The 23,304-nt window shown below is 57.8% G+C and overlaps 17 protein-coding genes and 1 non-coding gene across 18 annotated transcripts; 11 read left to right on the top strand and 7 right to left on the bottom strand.

Annotated features, from left to right (window-relative positions):
* Positions 1 to 289: 289 nt before the first annotated feature.
* Positions 290 to 610, bottom strand: SCHCODRAFT_01170169 (uncharacterized protein; the record flags this gene model as incomplete). The annotated part of the gene is made up of 1 exon (XM_050341159.1): positions 290 to 610. One exon carries the CDS (start codon positions 608 to 610, stop codon positions 290 to 292), a length of 321 nt encoding a protein of 106 aa, XP_050201418.1.
* A 569-nt stretch (positions 611 to 1,179) lies between these two features.
* On the top strand, positions 1,180 to 2,088 carry SCHCODRAFT_02242022 (uncharacterized protein). The gene has a single exon (XM_050342165.1). The coding sequence runs from the start codon at positions 1,470 to 1,472 to the stop codon at positions 1,956 to 1,958; it is 489 nt and encodes a 162-aa protein (XP_050201417.1). The 5' UTR covers positions 1,180 to 1,469; the 3' UTR covers positions 1,959 to 2,088.
* A 4,430-nt stretch (positions 2,089 to 6,518) lies between these two features.
* Positions 6,519 to 7,253, bottom strand: SCHCODRAFT_02620508 (uncharacterized protein). The gene has a single exon (XM_050345006.1). It carries the CDS (start codon positions 6,897 to 6,899, stop codon positions 6,672 to 6,674), a length of 228 nt encoding a protein of 75 aa, XP_050201416.1. The 5' UTR covers positions 6,900 to 7,253; the 3' UTR covers positions 6,519 to 6,671.
* Positions 7,254 to 7,422: 169 nt separating this feature from the next.
* Positions 7,423 to 7,638, top strand: SCHCODRAFT_02620505 (uncharacterized protein). The gene has a single exon (XM_050345005.1). It carries the CDS (start codon positions 7,438 to 7,440, stop codon positions 7,597 to 7,599), a length of 162 nt encoding a protein of 53 aa, XP_050201415.1. The 5' UTR covers positions 7,423 to 7,437; the 3' UTR covers positions 7,600 to 7,638.
* A 322-nt stretch (positions 7,639 to 7,960) lies between these two features.
* Positions 7,961 to 9,231, top strand: SCHCODRAFT_02699688 (NAD(P)-binding protein; the record flags this gene model as incomplete). Its single annotated transcript, XM_003033533.1, has 5 exons — positions 7,961 to 8,164; positions 8,221 to 8,308; positions 8,358 to 8,418; positions 8,475 to 8,974; positions 9,029 to 9,231. The coding sequence occupies 5 exons, from the start codon at positions 7,961 to 7,963 to the stop codon at positions 9,229 to 9,231; spliced, it is 1,056 nt and encodes a 351-aa protein (XP_003033579.1).
* Positions 9,232 to 9,452: 221 nt separating this feature from the next.
* Positions 9,453 to 9,524, bottom strand: SCHCODRAFT_t76. The gene has a single exon. It is a non-coding gene; the product is annotated as a tRNA-Glu (tRNA).
* A 100-nt stretch (positions 9,525 to 9,624) lies between these two features.
* SCHCODRAFT_01149721 (uncharacterized protein) lies at positions 9,625 to 10,653 on the bottom strand (the record flags this gene model as incomplete). Its single annotated transcript, XM_003032976.3, has 3 exons — positions 9,625 to 9,969; positions 10,022 to 10,129; positions 10,180 to 10,653. 3 exons carry the CDS (start codon positions 10,651 to 10,653, stop codon positions 9,625 to 9,627), a joined length of 927 nt encoding a protein of 308 aa, XP_003033022.2.
* Positions 10,654 to 10,857: 204 nt separating this feature from the next.
* Positions 10,858 to 12,043, bottom strand: SCHCODRAFT_02620492 (uncharacterized protein). The gene is made up of 3 exons (XM_003032975.2): positions 11,813 to 12,043; positions 10,979 to 11,764; positions 10,858 to 10,927 (listed from the first exon to the last, which is right to left on the bottom strand). Exons 2-3 carry the CDS (start codon positions 11,761 to 11,763, stop codon positions 10,912 to 10,914), a joined length of 801 nt encoding a protein of 266 aa, XP_003033021.1. The 5' UTR covers position 11,764; positions 11,813 to 12,043; the 3' UTR covers positions 10,858 to 10,911.
* On the top strand, positions 11,938 to 12,405 carry SCHCODRAFT_02241817 (uncharacterized protein). Its single transcript, XM_050342163.1, has one exon. The coding sequence runs from the start codon at positions 12,077 to 12,079 to the stop codon at positions 12,311 to 12,313; it is 237 nt and encodes a 78-aa protein (XP_050201414.1). The 5' UTR covers positions 11,938 to 12,076; the 3' UTR covers positions 12,314 to 12,405.
* SCHCODRAFT_02241911 (uncharacterized protein) lies at positions 12,223 to 13,487 on the bottom strand. Its single transcript, XM_050342164.1, has one exon. The coding sequence runs from the start codon at positions 13,254 to 13,256 to the stop codon at positions 12,498 to 12,500; it is 759 nt and encodes a 252-aa protein (XP_050201413.1). The 5' UTR covers positions 13,257 to 13,487; the 3' UTR covers positions 12,223 to 12,497.
* A 14-nt stretch (positions 13,488 to 13,501) lies between these two features.
* On the bottom strand, positions 13,502 to 15,238 carry SCHCODRAFT_02496475 (Phosphoribosylaminoimidazole carboxylase; the record flags this gene model as incomplete). Its single annotated transcript, XM_003032974.2, has 2 exons — positions 13,502 to 13,699; positions 13,748 to 15,238. 2 exons carry the CDS (start codon positions 15,236 to 15,238, stop codon positions 13,502 to 13,504), a joined length of 1,689 nt encoding a protein of 562 aa, XP_003033020.1.
* Positions 15,239 to 15,502: 264 nt separating this feature from the next.
* On the top strand, positions 15,503 to 16,618 carry SCHCODRAFT_02620486 (uncharacterized protein). Its single transcript, XM_050345004.1, has 2 exons — positions 15,503 to 15,980; positions 16,031 to 16,618. The coding sequence occupies exons 1-2, from the start codon at positions 15,930 to 15,932 to the stop codon at positions 16,148 to 16,150; spliced, it is 171 nt and encodes a 56-aa protein (XP_050201412.1). The 5' UTR covers positions 15,503 to 15,929; the 3' UTR covers positions 16,151 to 16,618.
* Positions 16,619 to 16,715: 97 nt separating this feature from the next.
* On the top strand, positions 16,716 to 17,387 carry SCHCODRAFT_02241776 (uncharacterized protein). Its single transcript, XM_050342162.1, has 2 exons — positions 16,716 to 16,950; positions 17,001 to 17,387. The coding sequence occupies exons 1-2, from the start codon at positions 16,779 to 16,781 to the stop codon at positions 17,198 to 17,200; spliced, it is 372 nt and encodes a 123-aa protein (XP_050201411.1). The 5' UTR covers positions 16,716 to 16,778; the 3' UTR covers positions 17,201 to 17,387.
* An 87-nt stretch (positions 17,388 to 17,474) lies between these two features.
* On the top strand, positions 17,475 to 18,244 carry SCHCODRAFT_02699683 (uncharacterized protein; the record flags this gene model as incomplete). The annotated part of the gene is made up of 4 exons (XM_003033531.1): positions 17,475 to 17,499; positions 17,545 to 17,790; positions 17,841 to 17,876; positions 17,928 to 18,244. The coding sequence occupies 4 exons, from the start codon at positions 17,475 to 17,477 to the stop codon at positions 18,242 to 18,244; spliced, it is 624 nt and encodes a 207-aa protein (XP_003033577.1).
* An 873-nt stretch (positions 18,245 to 19,117) lies between these two features.
* Positions 19,118 to 20,645, top strand: SCHCODRAFT_02620483 (uncharacterized protein). The gene is made up of 7 exons (XM_050345003.1): positions 19,118 to 19,231; positions 19,281 to 19,533; positions 19,582 to 19,818; positions 19,869 to 19,892; positions 19,944 to 20,234; positions 20,312 to 20,454; positions 20,509 to 20,645. The coding sequence occupies exons 2-7, from the start codon at positions 19,506 to 19,508 to the stop codon at positions 20,518 to 20,520; spliced, it is 735 nt and encodes a 244-aa protein (XP_050201410.1). The 5' UTR covers positions 19,118 to 19,231; positions 19,281 to 19,505; the 3' UTR covers positions 20,521 to 20,645.
* Positions 20,646 to 21,008: 363 nt separating this feature from the next.
* On the top strand, positions 21,009 to 21,466 carry SCHCODRAFT_02241737 (uncharacterized protein). Its single transcript, XM_050342161.1, has 2 exons — positions 21,009 to 21,162; positions 21,215 to 21,466. Exons 1-2 carry the CDS (start codon positions 21,150 to 21,152, stop codon positions 21,412 to 21,414), a joined length of 213 nt encoding a protein of 70 aa, XP_050201409.1. The 5' UTR covers positions 21,009 to 21,149; the 3' UTR covers positions 21,415 to 21,466.
* SCHCODRAFT_01287784 (uncharacterized protein) lies at positions 21,257 to 22,364 on the top strand. Its single transcript, XM_050341383.1, has 3 exons — positions 21,257 to 21,571; positions 21,626 to 22,206; positions 22,311 to 22,364. The coding sequence occupies exons 1-3, from the start codon at positions 21,483 to 21,485 to the stop codon at positions 22,331 to 22,333; spliced, it is 693 nt and encodes a 230-aa protein (XP_050201408.1). The 5' UTR covers positions 21,257 to 21,482; the 3' UTR covers positions 22,334 to 22,364.
* Positions 22,365 to 22,377: 13 nt separating this feature from the next.
* SCHCODRAFT_01149713 (uncharacterized protein) lies at positions 22,378 to 23,259 on the top strand. The gene is made up of 4 exons (XM_003033530.2): positions 22,378 to 22,487; positions 22,549 to 22,791; positions 22,842 to 22,905; positions 22,967 to 23,259. Exons 2-4 carry the CDS (start codon positions 22,573 to 22,575, stop codon positions 23,101 to 23,103), a joined length of 420 nt encoding a protein of 139 aa, XP_003033576.1. The 5' UTR covers positions 22,378 to 22,487; positions 22,549 to 22,572; the 3' UTR covers positions 23,104 to 23,259.
* Positions 23,260 to 23,304: the final 45 nt, after the last annotated feature.

Below are 23,304 nucleotides of genomic sequence, written 5' to 3'. Positions count from 1 at the left end.
GTTCTGGTAGTATGGGAGTAAGTATGTGTATCCCTGCGACGGGAGTATCAGTATCGCTACTATGCAAGATGTTGGTGTTATGCAAGGGGTTATGTATACCGTCCTTCCGCTCGGCGCACGAGTCAGTATATCCTCCAGACGATGATGAGCATGCATGGGCTTTCCCTCTGCCACTGGACCAAGAGCAGTCTTCTACAGCGAGGGCCCTTCCCAGGAGAGACCTCCTGGCTGGGATACCCCGCGGCAGGCGACGACAGCCAACGGCAGGGAGAGACAGGCTTTTCCTTCCTCACGCCTCCTCAGTCTTGCCCTCCTGCACCTCCTCCGGCTCTTCCTGCACCTTCTCCTTCTTATCCTTCTTGAGCGCATGCGACAGCGACCGGAACGGCGCCTTGAAGCTCAGCGTGCGTCGCCTGTGCTCCTTGTCCTTGCTCTCCTTAGGCGACGACGCCACGGACGCAGACAGCGACTGGCGCGAGCCCGACGACAGCGTCGGCCGCGAGGGCGACGGGGGGAACGCCTGCCCTGCCGCGCCCGGGTGCGACTGACGAGGTGACGCAGAGGGCCGCGAAGGCGACGGGATTCTCGAAGGCTTGATCGGCGACGACATTGGACTCGCCAGGGACGGGTCACGCGATGACGACGGCAAGGAGGGCGTGCGTGACGGCGGCGTCGCCGGGAAGGCGTCCGTGCCCTGCGCGAGGAGGAAGCTCGCTGGCTCGCTAGCGGACGCGGCATGCCCCGACTGCGCGCTGGCCGCCAACCCAGTCTCTTCCGTCAAGCCCTCAGTCGGGGCCTCGCTGAGACCATGCGGAATTTCACCCAGACCCATGCTGACTGCCCGAGTGTGCAACTCGCCCGCGGGGGCTGTGGCCGCACGGGCGTGCATCGAGACATGCCGCTTCCTCAACTTCGCGGGATGCTCGCGGACGCTGCCATCCGTGCGACCGAGCAGACCGCTCCACTTGCGCGAAGGCGTCGGTGAGTTGTTGGCGCTGACGGTGGTGGCCGACGAGTCCGCATGACCATCTGTGGAGGACGCGGCAGTCGAATGACCAGTTGCCGATGACGAAGTGAATGAGTGTCCGGAGTGCGAGTGATCGTCTTCCGACGCGCGAGACGAGACGCTGACGAGGGAGCGCACTGTACTCGAGAACGACTTGGCAAGGCCACGACGCGCGCGGGAAGGCGAAGGATGTAAGTGCTCGTTAGAGGAGCGATGAAGATGCTCGTGCGACGAGCGGTGAAGGTGTTCTGTCGATGCGCGGTGCGAAGGCGGCCTGTCCGCGGTCGGGAACGCAAACGTTAGATCCGGCGACGCCGAAGCTGCGTGCGCTGCGGGAGGACGGGGGATCTCTGACGCTGGACGGGGCTTGGGGGAAGTGAGCGCGAACTGAGGCGCTGGTTCACCGGTTTCAGGTGAGGTTGGCTCGGGAATCGTCTCGAGCTCGGTGGGAGGAGGGATCAAGATGGTAGTGGCCGGGACCGTGGGTTCGGGCGTAGGGTCGGGGGACGAGTGGTCTGGGGTGCCGCCGCAGGGGTTGGTAAAGAGTATCTCGCTTGGCGACTCGACGAGCGTGCGGCCGGAGAGGGATTGGGAGAGGCCGGGGTGGCAGTCGCTGGCGTCTTGCGGGCCGGTGAAGGTGAGGTGGATGGAGGACGCGAGGATGGGGGAGGTGGCGGTGGCCTTGTTGTCCTTGGTGGATTTGACGGGTGTCTTGTCGGTGTCGGTTTCTGCCTCCTTCGCGCGTGCGCGGAGGCGCTTGAGGGTGTCCTCCCTGTTGGACGTTGTTAGTACTGGGAAGATATTGACAGACGGGAGGCAAAGAAGGCTCCTCCATTACAGCAATACAAGAAGCGGCTGTCCTGTGACGCGCGAGCCTCGACCTCCTCGCGCGCGCCTCACACTACGAGAGTATATAACTCCCAGCCCTAGCTGCATTACAGGGAGTGCATGATGACTATGGTTCCGAGGGCATACGGACCTCATCCCAGGCGTCATGCGCTGGCGGTCACCGGCGCAAGCACCGATCGGCCACCAAACCCTTCCCCCGCGCCCACCTCGTAACCCGCGTACAGATATAGCACTCACCGACTTCTCTCTAGTTCCCCCTCTTCTGCAGACAGCGCCAGTCCGTCGACTACGTCCGTCAGATACTCCACTACCCCCGGCGGGGTGTCTTCGTGGTCCCAAGCCGCGCGGTAGGTCCTCGCCCAGACGACAAGCAGAAAGCTGAGGTCGTGGATCGACTGCAAGTGCTCCGCCTTCGTCCTCGGCGCGCTCATCCTTGCGACATCGCGGAACTTCGCTCGTAAGAAGGCGTGCGGGGGCGAGGGCGCCTGCGCAGACACTTGCTGGGCTGAGGGCGACATGGAGCGCGAACTAGCTTGCAGCGCAGGCGAGGGACTCAGTGGGTGGGCGTAGTGAACGTCAACGCGCTCAGGGGAGATATCGACGTCGACGGCGGATGTCAAGGTCGGAGTTCCGCCAATAATCGGCGGACAGTTTTTCACATCCCCGCTTAGACCCTCGCGCCCAGAATGTTTACAACCCCGCGCGCAGTGGCGGTCATGCGATATCAGTGGCGGCGCCCAGAGCTGATTGAGCACGGTGTAGACATGGCATGGACTTTCAGTGACAGGGCTGGACTCGGGATTGTTGAAAATCCGTGCGAGGCTTGTGCTCAGGCGGCAATCCGACTTGATCCACATCGGAGGGCATCATATCCCAGACGTCGAGCGATTCAAATCACATCTACCAGGTAGCTAGCGCTAATTGTACGATACCATAGGCGGTCCGACTGTCGGGACAGATGACTTGGCGTGAGGTACGTAAGGAAAACAAGTGGCAGAAACATGCGGGAGAGAGGAATGCAGTTGAATGCGGTTCATGCCCATTCAGCGGGCCGGCAACCTAATCAGGTTCAGTCGTAGATTAAATTAATCTGGCGGCGTACCATAAAGATGATGCTCGAAGCATACTAAGCGACCGAAATTCGCCAGAGATAAGAAGGTTGAAGGCGAGCCTCGACGGAGTTGTCCCCACGCGAGACCCATGCACTCAGCTCTACCTCATTATAACCAAGCGTTGCAGGTTCTGGAAGTTGGATAAGAGGTAATGTGATCCGTCGTGCTGATGCTCGTAGGTGGTCAAGGAATACAAAATGGCGGCAGGTCCCCGCTGCCGACACCGGCGGCAAGATGCAAGGCCGAGTACTGTAGACTTTCCGATGCTGAACTCGATCGTGTGGGTGGTATTGGCGAGTAGAGCTGTACGTGGGATCCGAGGCAACATTCAGAGCAAATCCAGCGGTCGAGCTAGTCCAGCCGGCGTAAAACGTGACCACCACGAGTAGCCAGACACAACATGGGGATAAGCCGTGCACGCGGGCATATTAGAGCGATGGGAGTCTCTCCATGGCTGGCGGCGAGTCCGCAACTATGCGCGGTCAGCAAAAACACTGACAACGGCCGACTCACCGTCGGTTTTCGCAGTGCGAGTCTACGGGTCACAAGTCAGCAGAAAGCACATCTTTAGCTTTGGGTAGATCAGACCGAGCGAAGGCCGAGGCAGAGACAAGCAGATGGAAGTCCGGACCAAGCTGCACTCTCGCGCGCCCAACGCCACATAATAATAATATTTGACCTTCCCCATAAGGCTCTGATGGGTTGATATCCCCGAACAAATGGACCCACAACATTTGGTTCCGGCTGGCGGAATCAAATTGACGACCTCGGTCAGCAACGCATTGGCCAGTCATTCCGCCTGTCACAGACGAGATGGCTCTTAATAGAGGATCTCGCCTCCATTGAATTGCAGTGTCATGATAATTGTACAAGTAAAGCAGATGAATATCATGATAGCTTGTCCTAGACGTCCGAGTCAGGGAGCCAGCGGTATCCACTATCGTGAGTAGACGAGCTACGAAAAGTTCAAAGAGCTTAAGTAGTCATAATCATATATGTTTCGGGAGCGAAGCGTAGCGCTCGGCTGCCGAGCTTATGCTCCGCGTTGCTTCTTCGTTCTTACGTTTCCAGAGCGACTCCAGGGGAAATATATGCGTCCGCCATAGAACAGAATTTCTCCTCACGTTGTGCCGGGCGAAGTAATCGCGCAAGTTTCGACATCTTGGGCGCTTGTGGGGGGGAGCATAGTCTGAGAAGAAGTCAGAAAGGCAATATACCAGCGCTCGAAGCAGACAGCTATGCACTTTGAAGGTCGTTCCTTCCGCCTGGACTTCTTGGAGCATCGGAAACGCGAGGAATGGCGGTTCCTCGACACTTGGTGACCAACTGCATCTTGCCTAGCGTCGGAGACCGACATGCTTTGCGGCGGCAACGAGGGAATCAACTCCCAGGATTCTTCCAAGCCGACTGGCTCGAAGGTGGTCGTTTCGAGCGGCCGGAGCGTATAGTACCGGGTGTCCAATCTGTCTTCCTTCGATTGAGGAGTCGCGCCCGCAACGAAGGGCTGGTGGCGCGAAGGTGGAGGGATTTGCGGATATGACGATGTGGTCCACGAAGACGTGCTTGAGTCTCCGAGAGATGACGAAGGATATCCTGGTGGTGGCGCCGAACAATCCAGAGTCGAAGGAAGGGAGCACGAGCGCGAACCTGTTGACGGTTAGCAGAAGCTACGGAAAAGAGATGATCCATGGACGTACGCTGGTCAACATGATTCCAGTTGACGGAGGACTGATTATCGGCAGAGCAGGAGCGCATGCTGCTCAAGTGCATCAGTACGAGCAACTTGGAAAGGACCACCATCACATACGCGAAGGATATCGATAACTCGTGATAAATCTACGGAGGTTATGGTGGATGGTGGAGGAATGCGTCCTGTTGCCAGGGATCGGGCACTTATACAAGAAGGGCATCGCAGAGAACTGTCACATCCACTGCTAGGCGCTGTACTTGACTGCAGGAATTCTTGACGAAGACCGACAACAGGGGACAGACAACAGTCGACGTGCCGCCGTGACACGAGTTTGAGCAGACAACGAATCCTAGATAGAAAGATATGATTGTATCCGACGTGCGGTAGTCGTGGCTTTCATATAATAATCTTCAAGGCAGCCGCGTGCTTGCGGACAACTTGACGTTCAACGCAGGTATTGTCGGCTCGAGAGTTCAGAGGGTAAGTACATCCAGTCGCGTCCCGCACTCGTTCTTCGATGTGCGTCAATACGATATTGACTACTTGCCGGCACTCCAAGTAAGGCAGGTCAGGTTTTGGAACTCTGTATTGCGGGACGAAAGCGGATGGTAGCGAACGGATAAACGGCGAGCGCCTAGCTGTTGTCGTCTTCGCATGACATCGACTGGTAATGGCGACAAGGTCGCGGTATTTGGTGCAGATAGTCGACAGTTTATTGAGCGTGCGTCGAGTTCAGAATGAAGATATGGTGGAGAAATTTCGTTGATGCATCCCGCAAGTAGCAGAAGAGGGCGTTAAAGACTTGGCCACCGAAAACGCTGGCCAGCCGCCGCAACTGGTATCTCAGGCGGAATATGTCGATGAGATGGGCTAAGCCAGATGACTAGACGTCAGATGTTTCTAGCTCGAAGTCTCCATGCAGTCGAGCTGGATCTTGCGGTCAGTGAACGCGGCGGACAAGAGGCAGACGACGCACGCGCTGATGACGCGCGGATCTCACCGAGATCATGTGATGTGGACTTACCAGGACCCACTGGCATCACTGGAAACTTATTGATGTGCGAGGCATGATGTTGGAGGGCGCCAAACATCTTTTACGCAGGACAGCGGCGCCATTTGAAAGCTGTTTCTCGCGCAGGCTTCCGTGCGGCTGTGAGTACCTGACGGAGGCCCATCAATGGCGGTGGCCAACAACAAGCAGACAACGCCTCACTTCGAGTGACCACGAGGAAGAGATCCCCGACAACCACGCCTCGACCATGAATCGGGCACACATCATGAAACGAACTTACCTCGATATGCGAATTGACCGGCGACGAGCCGCCGCGACCGACACTAAAATTTCAGACAACGACGAGTCCCGAGATTGTCGGCAGACGATCCAGTCGTCAAAGGACCTAAATAGATCCCTGACTGCAAAGAAGCGTTATGTACCAGCAGATTATCGGCATCCAATGGTGACATACGGTTTGCGGCTCCTTCACGCCATTGACTGTTGCCGGTACTGCGCAAGAAGTCAGATGGATCGAAAGCGTGATACGGGTTGACCTCAAGGAAAGAAGACGGTCGACAAGGGCATGGCGCTTCGACGCACCTGTCACGAGTGTAGCAGGCCTCAAAGGATCCGGGATCCTAAAAACCTAAAGCGACGCACCTTCTACGAAGACGAAGACGGACGTTCTGATTCAATTGCTGAGCTGTGCGCAGATACCCAACAGCGTGCTTACGCAGCGATGTTGGCCAAGCAACCATAAGAGCATCAAGGAAGATAGCAGCCAGAGAAGATCACGCTGAGCCCGCCGCGCTTGTGTTGATCGAAATATGAACTTGTTCGAGGTGCAGCTTGAGGGGCACGCGCAGAGGAGGGATATAACAGAGTAAATAACATTTAGTACGATACCAAGACCAGCATACAAGCTGGAGGGGCAGGGTCGCTACGCGAATGGGACGGATCCTCAGAAGGCCGAGATGGGGGTTCGGGTTCTTGCCAAGGATGGCGCACCAAGCAATCCTCCTAGTGGTTCCGCGAAGAATTCAATGGCCAGAAAGAGTGACTGAGATGGGAGCACGGTTCTGCAAAATCATGGTAGGGGCTGGACAACGGTGAAGAGGAGTCGTGAGGCATGACTTCGCAGGGCCACAAGACCATGACGAAGACTTGCGAGTTGTTGACGCACCCGAGCGCCAGGAAACTCCACTGTAAAGCAGCATCGCATGCCATGGAAGATCCTCTGACCGCCATGGTATCGCGTCGCTGGGGTCTGCCATGAGACGATCGAACTTCGTACGTACGGTATCAGTAGTACGCACCTGAACATGTATCCCTGAGTCGGTGACCCGTATCGTCGACCTCATCGTGTTGTTCAAGCAATAGGACTGAGAATCATCTTCGCAATCCTGCACGCATTGGCGAGACAAGGTCCTCCGGGAAGGCTATCGATCGCGCGCTTAAGCTTGGCGGCAATGACTTCGCGCTCGTAGATGAACTCTAGCGCATCCAGGTGGACGCTGCCTGGCCAGAAGATCTCCTGTCTGTGCGTTGGAGCCCATTGAGATAGCCAGCGTAGTCTTCACGCAACACGGATATGAGGTGATGAGGATAGGAAGCAGGAGGCGGACTACCCAAATCGGCAGTGTCCATCTCTGTGTCATGTGACGGGGACCCTCATGGACCTACTTCATGTCGGACGTCTCCTTCCAGCTCACGCAGATTCAGAGCACTTAGAAGGAGCTGTCGACTACACTTATATCGGACTGCACTTGATGCCAGAGCGACTATCATGCCCCTACCCTATAATCGCTTGTTCGGCCTACGATACGAAGTACGACTTCCATTTGCACGGTGCCTTCACTGTGCTCAGAGTAGCATGCAGGACTCATCAATCGCTGCTTTCTTATTCATCCCTGTATTCATGTTTGTCAGATATTTCCCTCCGATGTAAGTCGCACCTTCCCACAGACAGACTCCGAATCGGGTACCGCATACGTAGCCCTTCGAGGGGAGTATCTGCGTACGATGAGGTCGACGAGCGGATGGCTGCCGCACTCGGGGCAAAGCCCGTTAACTGGCCGTCCGCTATGCCGAGTGCGCCGTCCCCGGCAAGCTCGTCTCGAGGGCGACGGACGGACGGAGGTTCTTGGACATCATCACAAACTCCTATGTCCTGTAAACTCCGATGACAATGCCTACCATATACGGCGAGCGCGTCAGGGTATATAAGCCCCTGAGGGCGCGATGGAGTCCCAGGAACTAGGATCGCACACAACTCACCTTCCACTACACACCCCATCCCTCACAACATCATGCCCGCCGTCACTGCACCCGCCAAAGTTCTCGTCTCCGGCGCGAATGGGTACATCGCGATGTGGGTCGTGCGCACGCTGCTCGAGAAGGGCTACAGCGTGCGCGGTACCGTGCGCTCGTCCGCGAAGGGCGCGTACCTGAGTAACTACTTCCGCTCATACGGCGACAAGTTCGAACTCGCGATCGTCGACGATATCACGAAGGTGCGTGGGCGGGCGCTTGACGCGAGGGTAGCGCGCTGATTGGCGATCATCACCAGGAGGGCGCGTTCGATGAAGCGGTCAAGGGCGTTGACGCGGTCGAGCACACGGCCTCGCCGTTCCACTTCAAGGCGGATGATCCTCAAGGTGCGTCGCGCGATCGTCGACCGGCGGCGCGCGCTGATCGTCCCGCCAGAGCTTATCGGCCCCGCCGTGAACGGCACGCGCAGCATCCTCAACAGCATCCTGAAGAACGGGTGCGTCGTACCCTCCCCTCTCTGCGGCGCACTCACCTGACCAGCGCCCTCCGCAGCCACTCTGTCAAGCGCGTCGTCGTCACCAGCTCCGTTGCCGCCATCCTCGAGTCGCGCCCCGGCCCGGTCGTCTTCACCGACAAGGACTGGAACCAGCAGTCCATCGACGAGGTCGAGAAGCTTGGGAAGGGCGCATCCGCGGCGGCGAAGTACCGCGCGTCGAAGACGCTCGCGGAGAAGGCCGCCTGGGAGCTGTACAACGCGAACAAGGGCAAGATCCAGTGGGACCTCGTCACCATCAACCCGCCGTTCGTCTTCGGGCCCGCGATCCATGAGGTCGACAAGGCCGCGGCGTTGAACACGTCCGCGCTCGACTGGTACAAGACCGTCGTGGAGGAGGACGCTGCCGGCAAGAGCGAGCAGGCGCTGACGACGCAGGCGAGCTGCTGGGTAGACGTCCGTGATCTTGGGCAAGTCCACGAGCTCGCGCTGTCGAAGGAGGCCGCCTCCGAGAAGCGTGTCATCGCGTCCGCAGGGCCCTTCACCTGGCAAGACTTCAGTGAGTAGAAGCTTACCCATCATCGAGTTATCTACTCACCACATCTCCTCCCAGTCGACGCCGCCAACAAGGTCAAGCCGAACGGCCTGCCTAATCACCCCAAGCTGGCGAAGGGTGCTGTCAACACGCCGAAGCCGGACAAGATCAACGTTAACTACGACACTACGACCGTCACGAAGGACCTTGGCTTCACCTTTATGTCCATGGAGCAGTCGACGAAGGATACGCTCGAAGACATCGAGAAGAGAGGATGGTGATAGCTTTCGCTCAGGTGGTCGTTCGGGCGGAGAAGAGGTGGCAGTCGGCAAAAGGGAGGTCGTAAATATCCCTGTACTTTGCCTCTTCACTTAAGTTAGAATGTAGAAGACTTAAAAATCATTGGCGCTCGTGATGAGCGAGTTGCTCGTCATTCATCTCCTGTTATTGGTGCGTGGTTTCAGCTCCCGCCTGTCGGCGACGTGCTACAAGCAAAAAGGCATTCGGATACGGGGAATCGAACCCCGAGCTGCCGCGTGAGAGGCGGCAATGTTAGCCGTTACACCATATCCGACTTGACATAGAGAAGTAGCACATCGCTATAGCATACGATCCTGAATAACTACCTGTGCAAGCCGTTAAGTACGATAATGATACTGCATGATCCAGGCATACTATGTCAGAGGCACATACGCAAACAAACACGGCCATTGCAGGCATAGTTGACGAGCCAGAGGGTGGGGCCATAAGTTGCGAAGATGCGAAGACGCTGCGTAGTCGTTCTCGCGCAACATTCGCTCGTATTTCACAGCAATGTTACAGTGATGGGTTATAACCATGACGCGACGGGCTGCTGCGTCGTTGCGGCAGTGCGCGCACAACATGTCTTGTCGAGAATCCGTACTATGAATGTGGCGAAGCTCCTCGTCTTGCAACACTTCGTCAAGGTCGAATCTGGCCGGTACGATTCTCTTATGGCGTGCTATGGCAGCGAGGTCAAGAGCGACGGCAGCAACGGGCTGTTGCCGATTGGCGCAAGCTCCGATATGGATGGGACGATCAGTCGACCACCATAGCCATCTCGCCGACGTCCCCCTTCCCAGACATGGCGAACACGTCTGCGCCGGATGCGAGGGAGTCGATCAACAAGCTCAGCTTCGGCGTAGTAAGGTTTGACTCCTGGGTGTGTGTTAGCGTAAGAGCACAGGGACCTGGCCCATGCAACGCACCTTACGGATTTCCTCCAAGTCGTCCTTGAACCCATCCACGACCGCGGACATCCAGAACTTGCGAAACTTGTCTCGCAGCTCCTGCTCCTTCTCTTGAGCGTTAGAAGCGGTCTTTTCTGGGAGGAAGGAGGGTATCTTGGTAGAGGGGAGGGGCGGGGAAGGTGATCGGCGAGAAGCGAAGGGTCGAGGTACGCCAGAAGCAGCTTGTGCAGGCGCGTCTTCCGCAGCGCTGCTGGAGTCAGAGTCGGACTCTGATTCAGAGGAAGACGAAGAATCTTCCGAAGAGTCTGAAGACTCGGATGGTTGTGCTGCCGTCTTCGCCTTCGCTGCTGCGATAGCCGCCGCTGGCTGGACGACCGCGCCCGAGTCAGAGTCGGAGTCTGAGGAAGACGACGAGGATGAAGAGTCCGAGGCGACCCTGCGCTTTCTCTTGCGTATGCGCTTGCGCGGTGCGGCGGCGGCGGGAGGGGCCATGAGAGCAGGAAGAAAAACCTATCGATCACTTCCATTGTTCCCCTTGAGGAACAGTCGCCAAAACCGACAAGAGTCCTTTCCTTCTGACCATCATCATCATTGTCGGTTCCTCGAGGCGATCGAACTCCTTGCTCGTGTAAGGCTCGCGCTGGGCTCAGTAGGAATACACGGCTAATCCTCACGTTCCAGACGCTACACAAATAAATACACAATAGTGGTCTATGATACACCTGCAGAGTCCATCGCCTCCCTCTCCAATTAAGCCTCGCCGCCCCTGAGGGAGCTGTTAGAGTGTATGCAAGGCGTTGCTTGGAAATCTATTTACTTTCCCCACTTTCCGAAGAACGAAGGGAACGTGCGCAGACCAGGTGTCGCTGCCGGCGTCGTCGAAGAGAGCTCGGGCTTGCGACCGTCCTTGAAAGCGGAGATGGCCAGGCGCTCCATGAGCTCCTTCTTCGCCTGCTCGAGGGCGTTCTTCGACGCGGTGAGCTCCTTGTTCTCCCCCTCGAGCTCCGCGTTGGACTGCTCGAGCGCCTTCACGCGGTCCTCCGCCTTCTCCTGATACGTCCGCAGGCCCGCCAGCTGCGTCTCGAGCTCCTGTATCCGCGCCGCCGCGGCCTGCTTCTCCTCCTCAAGCTTTCGCTCGGCCTCCTCGGCGCGCGCTGATGCGCTGGCGGCCTGCTCCTCTGCCGTCTGGGCGCGCGCGTCAGCCTCCTTCGCTCGTGCGTCGGCGTCCCAGGCGCGGCCTTCCGCCTCGTCGGCCCGCGCGGCTGCCTCGCGCATCGAGGCTTCCGCCTGTTCTGCGTGCTCTGCAGCGGTCGCGGCGCGGTCATCGGCCTCGTGGGCATGCGCCTCCGCCTCGCTCGTGCGGCGCTCGGCCTCCTTGGCTCTGCGCTCGGCGTCGCGGGCCCGCTCGTCAGCGTCGTCTAGTGCGCGGGAGAGGTGCTTGGCACCGCTCTGCGCCTCGCGCAGCTGGCGCTCGACGGCCTGCAAGGCATCGTGGGCGTCCTGCAGCCATTGCTTCGGCATGCGGACGATCGGGCTGTCGTCGCGGGTCGACGGGGTCGATGGGCGGCAGAGAAGAGGGGAAGAGCCAAGTGTAGATTCCATGCTACGAGGTGAGTCAGCTTCCATCGACGACGTAGTGGCTGAGACGCACCTGAACGCCGTTGTCGTGATAGTCGTGGGGATGGGGGAGGGCGTGAACGGTCCGGCCGTGGAAGAATATGCGTGTAGATGGAGAGGAGGCAGATGACACCGCGGTGGTGGGTAATGGAGAAGAAGGGATGCAGGTGGCAGGTATATAACCTAACCAACACCCAGCCGACACATGTAAGCGGGCACGCACTGCGCGCGGCGTACACGGTACCCCGACACGTCGGTACGCAGCCCTATCGACTCGTGTACCCGACCCGATGCTGACATGGTCCCCCCAAATCACAGGCGATCTATTGACGCTCCCCGCGCTCGACCTCAAGCGATACGTGCAATGCTCATCCGACACGTGCAGGGCAGGCGTGGGCCTCGTGCAGTACGCCGCTCCGTCATCTCATCTCGAGGCTGTCTGGAGGAGAGCCTTCTCGTGCATACAAATGCGTGTTCGTGTCCCTGTTTTGCCCTCACGATAGCCGCTTCTAGGGCTATCGTTGTCGTCGTCTGACTGCCCGCGGCCGGGTGGGCATTGTTCTTTTACAGTACAGTAACATCCGGATCCATAACTTAGGCAATCGCGCTCAACGCGAAGCACCTCTACTACTGGCGTGTACGTAGTAGATATCGATAATCAGTGTCCTTCCGGGTTCCACCCCCAACCCAGCGCACAATGCACATCCACAAGACCTCGTCTACTTGCGCTTCCCCGCGGGAGCCGGGATCCCCGTAACGTGCTCATCGATGCTCCTGCACAACTTGCTGACGATGAACTCGAGGCCCTCCACGTACGACTCCCGCTCCCGCATCCTCGCCTCCGCGGCATCTGCCCGCGCCTCCGCCTTCCGCACGCGCTCCTCCGCGTCCGCGGTCCGCGCCTTCTCCTCCCGCACAGCGCGCTCGGCCGCCTCCGCGCGCGTCTCCGCTGCGGCGGCCTGCGCCTGCACGGCGTGCATCGAGGCGAGCGCCTCGTCCTCCGCGTCGTGCAGGTGCTGCGCGAGGAGCTGCGCCGCATCCTGCGCGTCCTGGAGCTGCTGCTCGAGCAGCCGCGCGGCCGCGTGCTCGTGCTCCGGGCTCACCGCGCTGTACACGGGCGGCGGGATGTCGATGGACATCGACCGCGAGCGCTGCGGCTCAATCTCGAGCTCAAACCGCTGCTTCGAATGCGGGCTCGGGTGTGACGGCTTCAGGTTCTCTGTAGACGGCCCGCCGCGGGGGAAGTCGGCGCCGCCGCCCATAATGTCGTGCAGGCTCATGGCGAGGGTCGCCTTCGTGTCCGCTGCGACATCGGCCAGCGATGGGCGGTCCTGGGTCGGCGAGACGTGCGTGGGCGAGTGTGGGTCGGTCGTAAGGTGAGGCATGGCGCGCAGCGCGTTCGTGAATGAAGTGGTTGGTGGTGGTGATGGTGTTGGTAGGTACGAAGGGAGGAGGATGGGCCCTCTCTTGGGATGCATGAGTGCCGCAAGGGGTGGCGGTGCTCACCATCATGCTCCACGCCTCGTTCAACAAGCGTGTTCTCCATGAAGGGACGAAAGCCTTGAGGTTGGCGACCCTGATATTGCCGGGAACGCGCGTCTAATACGTTATCGCATAAGTAACGATACAGTACAGTCTGGTGATACAACAACAGTTTGTCTATACAAAATGCGACCTGCGGTGGTCAATTGACCTCGGTTTGCCGTTTTTGTTCGAGGTGCCTCTACTTCTTCACCACGTAGTGCTCGTAGCCTTCGCCTTCGAGCTTGTCAGCCTTCTCTAGGACCTGCTGCTCCAAGCCGCGGGCGAAGGCTTCGGTGTCCGTGACGAGATGCGGGATTGCAACGCCTAGTATGCGGACCGCCAACAAGCCCGCGTTCTGCCCGTTGTTTATCGCCACAGTAGCGACAGGAATGCCGCGCTAATATCTTATGAGCAACTACATGTATTCGTGGGAATGAACACTCACCGGCATCTGCACGATACTATGCAGCGAGTCCACCCCATCGAGCGTGCTCCCCTTCACCGGCACGCCGATGACGGGCAGCGGCGTCATGCTCGCCAGCATTCCCGGCAGGTGTGCCGCGCCACCTGCGCCAGCGATGATCACCTTCAGCCCCCGCGCCGTCGCGCTCCTGGCGTACTGCACCAGCCTATCAGGTGTCCGATGTGCGCTGACGATCGTCACCTCGTGCGGGACGCCAAACTGCGCCAACGCCCGCGCCGCAGGGAGCATGACTGGCAGGTCAGAGTCAGAGCCCATTACGACGCCGACGAGGGGCGCGGGGTGTGGTCTATCCGCTGCGCGAGGGAGGGGCGCGTACGTCTCCGCGTCCTTCTCGCCATCGCCGCCGGGCAGGGCGAGCAGCAGCGGACGCAGACGTTCACGCAGCTCGGCGTCGCTGCCCGCGACGACCGTGACGTGGCCCATCTTGCGGCCCTTGCGGCAGCCCGACTTGCCGTAGAGGTGCACGGAAGCGCCGGGAGCACCAAGCGCTGCCTGGGCAGCCCTTTGTATCTCCCCTACGTCGTCGGAGGCGCCGATGTAGTTGAGCATGCCCGCGGCTGGAACGACAAGCTCCGTGCTACCCAGGGAAAGGTCGAGGATCGCGCGCAGGTGGTTCTCGTACTGCGACGTTGCGCAAGCCTCGATGGTGTAGTGACCCGAGTTGTGCGGCCGAGGCGCGATTTCGTTCACGTACAACGTCCCATCCTCGAGCAGGAACATCTCCACGCCGAACACGCCCGCGCCGCTGAGCGTGCGTATTGCGTTCTCCGCGATCGTCTGGGCGCGCGCAGCGAGTGTCGGGTCGGCGCTGCGCACGGGCGCGAAGACGAGGTGACAGATGTTGTGCTTGTGAATCGTCTCGACCGCGGGGTACGCGCGCACCTCGCCAGACGCGGCGCGCACGACCATGACGGCGATCTCCTTCTTGAAGGGAACCCATCGCTCGGCATAGAGGGCGCGACCACCGAGCGCGGCGAGAGCGTCTGGAACTTGACCGAGGGAGCGGAGAGCGTAGTTGCCGCGGCCGTCGTAAGCTTGCGTGCGGCTCTTGAGCATGAGGGGGAGGCCAAGGGTCTTGACTGCGGCTTGAACGCCGGCCTCGGACGCATCAACGGGGATGTACTCGCCAAGCGGGGTGTCGTGGGCGCGCAGGTGCTCCTTCTGGCGGAACTTGTCCTGGATGAGACGGATCGTGGAGGGAGAGGGGTGGATCACGACGGATGAGTTCGTCGTCTGCGCGGCCTCGAGCGCGTCCGCGTCAACGTGCTCGATCTCGACAGTGAGGACATCGACCTTGGCAGCGAGTTCCTCGATCTTCACCGGGTCGGCGAACGATCCGTCGACGTGAGCGTGCTGCGCATTTGCAGGGTTGACGATCTGCTTCGCGGGGCTGTGGCCGCTGTCGAGGAAGACGAGGGGAATGTTCAGCCGCGCGGCCGCCTCCGCGAGCATACGCCCTAGCTGACCACCGCCTACGCAACGTCGGTAAGGTCATAAGAAGTATAGGAAAGACCTGTAAAGTCGGCGATTGGTGAATGGTTACCCAGAGGACAGGTCCACGCACTCGTACCGAGAACACCGACGACCTTGTCCGCCATCGAGGGATTTCGTGATGAGGGTAGGATGGAAGATGCGGAGAACAATGGCCCGAGCCCCGGGAACACGGCGGGAAGAACGATGGAAATGATCGATAGATTTTTCTTCTCGCTCTCATGCCCCCCCCCCCACGCCGCCGCCGCCGCCGCCCCGCGCAAGCGCATACACAAGATAAAGCGCAGGGTCGCTTCGAACTCTTCATCCTCGTCGTCTTTCTCACTCAGACTCTGACTCGGGCGCGGTCGTCTAGCCAGCGGCGGCTATCGTAGCAGCGAAGGCGAAAACAGCACCACAATCATCCGACTCTTCAGACCCTTCGGAAGAATCTTCGTCCTCTGCAGAAACAGTGTCCGACTCTGACCCCAGCAGCGCTGCAGAAGACGTGCCTGCGCAAGCCGCTTCTGGCGTACCTCGACCCTCTGCCTCACGCCGATCACCTTCCCCGCCGCTCCCCTCCACCGAGATACCCACCTTCCTCCCAAAAAAGACCGCTCCTAACGGTCAAGAGAAGGAGCAGGAGCTGCGAGACAAGTTCCGCAAGTTCTGGATGTCCGCGGTCGTGGATGGGTTCAAAGACGACTTGGAGGAAATCCGCAAGGTGCGTTGCATGGACCAGGTTCTTGTGCTCTTACGCTAACACACACTCAGGAGCCAAACCTTACTACGCCGAAGCTGAGCTTGTTGATCGAGTCCCTCGCATCCGGCGCAGACGTGTTCGCCATGTCTGGGAAGGGGGACGTCGGCGAGATGGCTATGGTGGTCGACTGATCGTCCCATCCATATCGGAGCTTGGGCCAATCGGCAACAGCCCGCTGTTGCCGTCGCTCTTGACCTCGCTGCCATAGCACGCCAAAAGAACCCCGGACAGGCCAGGTTCGACTGTGGATAAGTGTTGCAAGACGAGGCGCTTCGCCACATTCATCGGACGCATGTTGTGTGCGCACTGCCGCAGCGATGCAGCAGTCCGCCGCGTCACTTGGTTATAGTCGTCACTGTAACATTGTTGTGGAATAGGAGCGAATGTTGCGCGAGACCAATTACGCAGTGTCTTCGCAGTGTCGCAATGTACGGCCCCTCCCTCTGTGCCGTCCCTTTCAGCCCTGCGGCTTACGCGCGAACCATATGCACCATTGATTACTCGCCGTACATCTTGGGCTATCTCACCCTACGTCGATTGGCTGTATGATATTATGTGCATGTATATGCCGACCTTTCAATGGGATCGTTTTCTTTGTCTTTCTTTTGCCAGCACCCGATGTTGAACTTCCCCGGCAATTGCCGACATCGAGCACGGAAGTCGTGCGTTGAATTTGTGGCGCTCGACGGCTTGCCTCTGCCCATCGTCCTCGCGCTGGACTCGGAGCTCTCTATGTCACCTTAAAGCTTTCGGACACCTATGATACACCGGGAAGTATGGACGTTATCATCTTTTCTATATCTCTTCGCTCTTCAAGCTCTCGACGGCCTACACGATACTCAGAGTTTAGCAGGGCGATTCTGCCCCCGTTGGCTGCAAGAAGGACCGTTACCTTCAGCATCGCTGCATAATTGTATTTTATTATTACCTTGTAAGTGTCTTTTGATGATTAGAGGGAGGTCTGACTCACTAACTTTTCAGCTATTCCTGACCTTCATTGTCGTCATTCCAACAACGACGCTGCTGTCTTTCTCAAAATGTATCTGTTCCCAGTATCATCACTTTCGATGACGGAAGTCATGACTATCTTCTTGCGACCGATATCGGTGCTGGGAACTGGAGAACTCGTCAAGGAAAGGCAGATACTCACGGAATTGTCTGCTCTTCACCGTCGCTGGTAATGCTATTCGACCATCGACAATACGCGTTGAATCCATGGTTAGGACAATTCCGATAACTTTCTTCTCATTTATGTGCGCTTTCTTTGCGACAATGGATGGTTCACGGCGCGGACAATCGCTCAACGCAGTCAGACCGCCAATTTCAGGCTTTCGGTCGCCGTAGAAGACAACCGACAAGCCGTGAACAATGGGGTTCAAAAGGAAGGCGCGCGATGCTGGCTCTCTACACTCGAAGGCCTCGCATAGATCAGCCCAAGCTCGATAGCTAAGCACCATGGAATCCTCTCAGGCGAACTCCTGTAAGTGTCCCGGAATCGTAATTGGCATACTTACTCCTCGAATAGCCGATGCGCCCTTATTTAATGGCATTACTTCACAAGAGCTTGCTTCTCTGCTACAAGACGATGGCCGGCAGACTCCTCTGTTCTTTCAGCAGGAGTTCCTTGATGACACCATGTCGCCTTGGAATACCAGCGATATTGACTGGTCGTCGGTGTACCAAGACATCGCTGCTGCCGCGCCTGGTCTTCGAGCTCTCATCGCCCAGATGGAGTACGATGTGCATGGTGACACTATCCAAGACGTTGTTGGTGCGTGCGGTGGCGCAGTGCCTTACCAATTTCTAAGACTTCTTACGCAGTGTCACCCTCGGTTCAAGGCAGCACCTCCTCGGAAGGTACGTGGATTCTGACGGTATAGGTCTCTCCATGCTACCATTTTCCATTAGTCGTTGCTTTCGTCAACTTGAGCGAGTTCACCATCTTCGGTCCCTTCCCAGTGGAGGGACGGGACTATTCGGTATATGTGGCGGCGTACACCCATTACCTCCCCGAGCCGTTCCTCGCCGCAGATGCACTGGCAGCCAGAGGAGGAGCGATAGCGCGTCTAACAGTGTCCACGCTCGCACGACGTATAGCTGCAGACGCGCGGCGCAGCAACAACTGCACGCTCTTCCACCTTTGTCCAATCTGCGAGGAGATGCTCACGCGGAAGTCAACTCTCAAAGGCCAGTCTCCTCTCGCGCTTAAGCTGTGTGTCTGCTGACAGACAGCGCGTCGCAGGTCACCTTAAAGCACACGAGAACAAGAAAGAATTCCTGTGCGACAAGCCGGGCTGTAAGGACAGGTTCAACACGAAGGCGTTACTCCGGAGTCACCTCAGGCATCGACATGGTGGCGCGTAGATCATCTGCTGCCCTAGCATGTATATGCGGACTGCTGCCCATCGGTGTTGCCTCTTACTTCCAGGTTCAGCACCGTCCTTTTTTGAATCAGTCCGAACTTATGTGCGCTACCATGCTTGCTATCATTTGTTAACTCGTACTGTCCGCCTTCTATCGGGCCATTTTCTGTGCTGTAGCTATACTACTCCTTGTAAGCTTATCTCCTCCGTGTAAAATGCCATATCCTTATAGCCCCGCACGGCCGCAAAGTTCAACTTCGCCTTGCTCGGCGGTTGCCGCAAGCCCGATGCTGACTTTGTGGCGTTCCGTGACTTGCCTCTGCCCGTCGCACTCATGTTGGTATTCGAGGAGGACAACGCTGACGAGCAATTTCTTACTCCTTGGTAATGCGCTGAAGATGTGTTCATCCACTCTGAAATCATGCCAGTGATGCTTGAGGTGCTACTCGAGTGGCTTTGAAAGACTTAGCCTGGACTGAGGCTCCTCAGCCCCTCATGAACGAATCGCTCCTAACCGCAGCTCCCCGCACAGTCACTATGCGAAAACCCAACGCGCTGTTTTCTAGAGCTCATTTCATCTCTTGTCGGGCTGTCGTTCGTTGCGAATCTTACGGCGGGTCTTCGAGCTTGTCGGGGTCCAGCAACGATGCGCCCTCGCCATTCACCATCGGCGAAGGTCTCCGGCGTATCTACGCGAGTTGTTGTCCTTTTTCTGGTACGTACTGCAGCTCTCAACTCTCGGTGACTGCAGTACGAGAACCAGAGCCGAGAGGGATTCTCCTCAGACGACAAGCAATTGTCCTGCATTGTCGACTCTCGGTTGACCGTCGTTGGTATTGTAGAGTGACTGTGCGTACTATCTACGAGAAGGGGAGATAAACTGACTGTCTACCCATAGATACGCTCCTCGGCGCGCTCGTTGCGTGACGGAGTGGCGAGAAAGACGAGATCAAACAAGCGGTCAAGGTTGCCAACGTCTGGATGTCGGTCACCGTCTATGGTGCGGACTACGATCAGCAAATGTCGGAAGCTATGTTATAAAACATTGCTCGGCGCTTGCTCTTCTAACACAGATTCAACCCAAGTTCTTTTCCTCCACCCCTACGCGCTCAAAGCACTCAATATGCCCACATTCACCGCATCGACCACTTGTGAGTGTATAGTCACTTTGCTTTCAACATCGTTTGACCTCCGGTCAGCAACGCAGCTCCCATTGCTAGGCGTAACTCTGGCCGAGCTCGCTGCACGTCTGCTCGAAGATCGTCCACGCACGCCAGAATACATGCGGGCGGAATACCTTGATCAAGTCATGTCGCCTTGGAACTTCGATTTCTCGTCGAACATCGCATTGCCTTCGCGCGCGCTATGCGATCTGGTCGCCGACACCCCGATTGAGCCCGATGGTGACATTATTCAGGCCATTATTCACGCTGGTGGTACGCGTGATTGCGTCGAGCTGCACATACACTGCTAACACCGAGTCCAGTTCAAGCTGTCGACGACCCAGACGGTGCGTGATATAAATCACTCTCTCACTGATTGGTCTGATTGACGGCTGCAGTCATCGCTGGCGTCGACTTGAACGAAGTCTGCGTGTATGGACCATTCTCAGTGGCAGGGCTTGAGGAACCGATCCTGCTAGCGATGTACTCTCAGCCGCTACCCGTGTCGACTCTACCTGAGGATGTCAGTCGTGCGGCTGCCAGTGCTGCATCTGCCTTCCAGCCGTCAGAGATAGAAATTAGGTCCGCGCGACAGGCGATTTGGGACGCGGGACGCGATCAGAACTGCAAGCTCGTCCATCTCTGTCCCATTTGCGAGAAGACGTATACCCGCAAGTCGTCCCTTAAAGGTCAGTTGTCATGATAAGTTTGCGCGCTAGACTCATTTAGAATCGCCTTCTTTCTAACAACGATCTACTGGGAGCAGATCATCTCCGAACCCACGCAAACAAATGCGAGTACGTGTGCGACGGACCAAACGGCTGTGGTGCCAGGCGAAACACAAAGCACTACCTGCTCAGTCACCAGAAGCATTGCCACCATGGTGCACATGTCGTGACCAGCCAAGAGGTGCGCAGACACAGATACTAGTCGTCCTGTACTGAACTACTATCATCCTTTTAGCATGAGCATTGATGAGCGCGAACCCCGTCTATGTATTTGTCATTCTCATAACTGTCTCATTGAGCTCTCTGTAGCTGTATGATACCTTGTAGCATACCTGCATACTGCATAATGAGTTATACGTTCTATTCGCTGGACTCATACTCGCACGAAGTTGAACTTTATGGTCGGCGGCAATTGCCGACTGCCCGAAATGTGGCGTCCGCCTGCTTACTTCTTTCTGTCATCGCCCATGCCTTCGACCCTAACGTGCTCGGTAGATCCCCTTCGCCCAACGCATGCGGTACGTTCCATGTGCTCTAATGGGGTACTCATTCGTCTGAGAGGTGTTCATCGTCCTCGGCCTAAGTAAGTACAGAAATCGAAAGAGGGCTGCCGCATTATTACCTCCTCCAGCTCGCAGCGTGCCCCTTTGCTCCCTCGCTCGGCGCATATCATGACTACGAGTTGTTTCTGAAGATGGAGCCATGGACAGCGATCGGCAACGAGGATATTGCCTCCGTTTAGAACAAATACTTCCGTCGTCACGCGCGGCAGACCTCAGTCCCCTACCACATCGCCATCGCTCAGCGAGCTTTCTGTTGACTATACGAGCTCGTCGACCAACCCGCCTTTATCCAAAATGACTTCGCTACGAGGAGATGAACACGCTAGGTGCGTTAACGCTTCGACTGGTCAGATTGGCGGGCTATTGACGGCTGGACAGCCCGGACAGTGGATAATACAATGCCCCTCGCCTCGAAGGGCAGCCAGCGGAGGTTACGACTGACGGCCTCAGCCGGCGTACCCCCTTCCCCGACGACTCCTCTGCAAGCAACGCAAGCTTCCTCAGCAACACGCCCTCGCTCTGCGATTCGTCCTTCTCATCAAATGCGTCTTCCTACTTCGGCGACTCGCTCTCTCTGAATGGTCTTTCCGTCAATGGCTCGAAGTCAAACCTGTCATTTAACGTCAGTAACTCTGCGTACGATTCTATGTACCCCGAAGCCGGCTCTGACAGGCGCAAATCCTATCCCGCGGGCGATCCCTTGGGGAAACCCGATCTCCCATCCGGGTACCGTAGGTGTGTGTTCTTTACCCTTATATCTTCTGAAGATGCTTTAGCTGCTCTCTACAGCTACTCGTTCGACAGAACCACCTTCGCCATCTCGGGCGTAGACCATTCCGCTTCAAACTCTCATCATTCCGCCGTTCAGTCATCTGCGACTCTTTCCTTCCCTCGTCCGCCCCTCTCCTCTGATAACACGGAGGACTTCCTCCCCGCAGATTGGCAGCAAGCCCAGCGCAAGGCTGACGCACTATGCGACGAGCTCCACCGCGAACAGGCTGCCTGCGACGTCGCCAAGGCTACCTACGCACGCGAGCGCGCCGACCGCCGCCAGAACTTCGTCCACCGCATGAACCAAACCTATGAAGCCAGGGAAGCCCCGCTTGCCGCCACACACCGCAACAACCTCGCCGTCATCCGCGCCGCGCACGAGCGTCGGCAGAAGAAGCTGCGCGACGCTGTCGAGAAGCGGAATGAGATCATTCGCGTCGCCGATGAGTTCGTCGCGCGCCCGCACTGTCGGCTACCACCCCAGATCGAGGGCTTGGTGAACGCGTTTCTGGGCGGCCCGCTTCGTCAGCAGCTGCTGAAGAGGATCACAGAAGACGAGGAGGTCTTGAAGAAGGGCGACGATGCGGAGAGCAAACAGAAAGAGGATCTGGAGAGCGCGTACAAAGCCGCTATCAATGCGCGCAGACTCATGTTCGTGCAGCGGGAGTTGAAGCATGGGATGACGTTCTTCAACGAGGAGGAGGCGGATCTGGACAGCGCGTATAGGGAGATGTTGCGGATGCGGGAAGGGGCGTTGGAAGCGAGGAAGAAGCGCATCCGCGGGGAGCTAGAGGCGTATGTGGATGGCCTGAAGGAGAGTGGGCGGGGCAACGAGCCGACTTACTTGGGTTTGCTGGAGAGTCTGGGTCGACTTCATGAGGTGCGTAAAGACATCGTACCCCGCTGTGCTGTCTCAGGTCGTACTGACGCCACCATTGCAGGCCCTGTCCGAGCGGAAGGAAAGCATGATCACGCTTAACATCGATGGATTGTCGGCGCCGACGCAAGCTGGCGTCGTGGGTGCCCAAGCTTCGAGCGCGCAGATTCCTGTTGACCCTCAGCTGGAGGATATCTGGAAGTCGACGCAATCCGGTTCGGCTTCTGACAAGCGGAGCGGCCTTCAGCGTCCATCTGGTAAGGAGAATCATGGTGCGGGTACCTCTGCCCCGATGGCTGTTTCCCATGTGAGCCGCCTCTTCCTGGTTTCCCAACCAGTTGCTCAGACAACTTGCAGGTCGGGGCCTCAAAAGACGATATGGCCATGGACGTGTGCGGTTCCGACTCCGACGTGGAGATAGGTGAGCTTTCTTTGTCTATCTGGCTAAATGTGAAGACTAGGATCTCATGCCTTGCGCGCAGTTGACTCCGTCCAGGCGGCTCAAAAGCGCCGTCGTGCACTGGAAGATCTCTCGGACAATGGTCGCAGACGGAATCCAGGCCGTCGAGCCGCGCCACGCGTCCGCGGACGCTATGTAGAGCCACCGATGGATGGATGACTCCCTAGAGTCGAGAACGGCGTACTAAGAGAGCGTCCTTGTTTTCGGCTTCCTACAGTTCCGTTCGGGTTCGCTGTGTAGTAGCGTCTTTCCTGGGTGTGTGTAGTCCTTCATCGGTTGAGAAGTGTAATCTCGTAGCAAAACTGTCCCGATGTGACCATTCGAAGGAGATCAAGCGCGTCGCAGATTGCAGCAAACTAT

This window comes from Schizophyllum commune (genome assembly GCF_000143185.2).
Source record: "Schizophyllum commune H4-8 unplaced genomic scaffold SCHCOscaffold_4, whole genome shotgun sequence".
Lineage (NCBI taxonomy): Eukaryota > Fungi > Basidiomycota > Agaricomycetes > Agaricales > Schizophyllaceae > Schizophyllum > Schizophyllum commune.
The sequence above is the reverse complement of the archived record's forward strand: the minus strand, read 5'-3'. Positions and strand labels throughout refer to the sequence as shown.

Bases quoted from the DNA above. Each gene is read 5' to 3' on its own strand.
- SCHCODRAFT_02242022 (XM_050342165.1), top strand. From the start codon at position 1,470: ATGGTAGTGGCCGGGACCGTGGGTTCGGGCGTAGGGTCGGGGGACGAG.
- SCHCODRAFT_02620508 (XM_050345006.1), bottom strand. From the start codon at position 6,899: ATGGCGGTCAGAGGATCTTCCATGGCATGCGATGCTGCTTTACAGTGG.
- SCHCODRAFT_02620505 (XM_050345005.1), top strand. From the start codon at position 7,438: ATGCCCCTACCCTATAATCGCTTGTTCGGCCTACGATACGAAGTACGA.
- SCHCODRAFT_02620492 (XM_003032975.2), bottom strand. From the start codon at position 11,763: ATGGAATCTACACTTGGCTCTTCCCCTCTTCTCTGCCGCCCATCGACC.
- SCHCODRAFT_02241817 (XM_050342163.1), top strand. From the start codon at position 12,077: ATGGTCCCCCCAAATCACAGGCGATCTATTGACGCTCCCCGCGCTCGA.
- SCHCODRAFT_02241911 (XM_050342164.1), bottom strand. From the start codon at position 13,256: ATGCATCCCAAGAGAGGGCCCATCCTCCTCCCTTCGTACCTACCAACA.
- SCHCODRAFT_02620486 (XM_050345004.1), top strand. From the start codon at position 15,930: ATGTCCGCGGTCGTGGATGGGTTCAAAGACGACTTGGAGGAAATCCGC. The intron at 15,981-16,030 runs GTGCGTTGCATG...ACACACACTCAG, and splicing joins ACTTGGAGGAAATCCGCAAG to GAGCCAAACCTTACTACGCC.
- SCHCODRAFT_02241776 (XM_050342162.1), top strand. From the start codon at position 16,779: ATGATACACCGGGAAGTATGGACGTTATCATCTTTTCTATATCTCTTC. The intron at 16,951-17,000 runs GTAAGTGTCTTT...CTAACTTTTCAG, and splicing joins TTGTATTTTATTATTACCTT to CTATTCCTGACCTTCATTGT.
- SCHCODRAFT_02620483 (XM_050345003.1), top strand. From the start codon at position 19,506: ATGCCCACATTCACCGCATCGACCACTT. The intron at 19,819-19,868 runs GTACGCGTGATT...CACCGAGTCCAG, and splicing joins GGCCATTATTCACGCTGGTG to TTCAAGCTGTCGACGACCCA. The intron at 19,893-19,943 runs GTGCGTGATATA...TGACGGCTGCAG, and splicing joins AGCTGTCGACGACCCAGACG to TCATCGCTGGCGTCGACTTG.
- SCHCODRAFT_01287784 (XM_050341383.1), top strand. From the start codon at position 21,483: ATGTACCCCGAAGCCGGCTCTGACAGGCGCAAATCCTATCCCGCGGGC. The intron at 21,572-21,625 runs GTGTGTGTTCTT...TGCTCTCTACAG, and splicing joins CTCCCATCCGGGTACCGTAG to CTACTCGTTCGACAGAACCA. The intron at 22,207-22,310 runs AAGAGGATCTGG...AACGAGGAGGAG, and splicing joins CGATGCGGAGAGCAAACAGA to GCGGATCTGGACAGCGCGTA.
- SCHCODRAFT_01149713 (XM_003033530.2), top strand. From the start codon at position 22,573: ATGATCACGCTTAACATCGATGGATTGTCGGCGCCGACGCAAGCTGGC. The intron at 22,792-22,841 runs GTGAGCCGCCTC...GACAACTTGCAG, and splicing joins CCCCGATGGCTGTTTCCCAT to GTCGGGGCCTCAAAAGACGA. The intron at 22,906-22,966 runs GTGAGCTTTCTT...CCTTGCGCGCAG, and splicing joins CGACTCCGACGTGGAGATAG to TTGACTCCGTCCAGGCGGCT.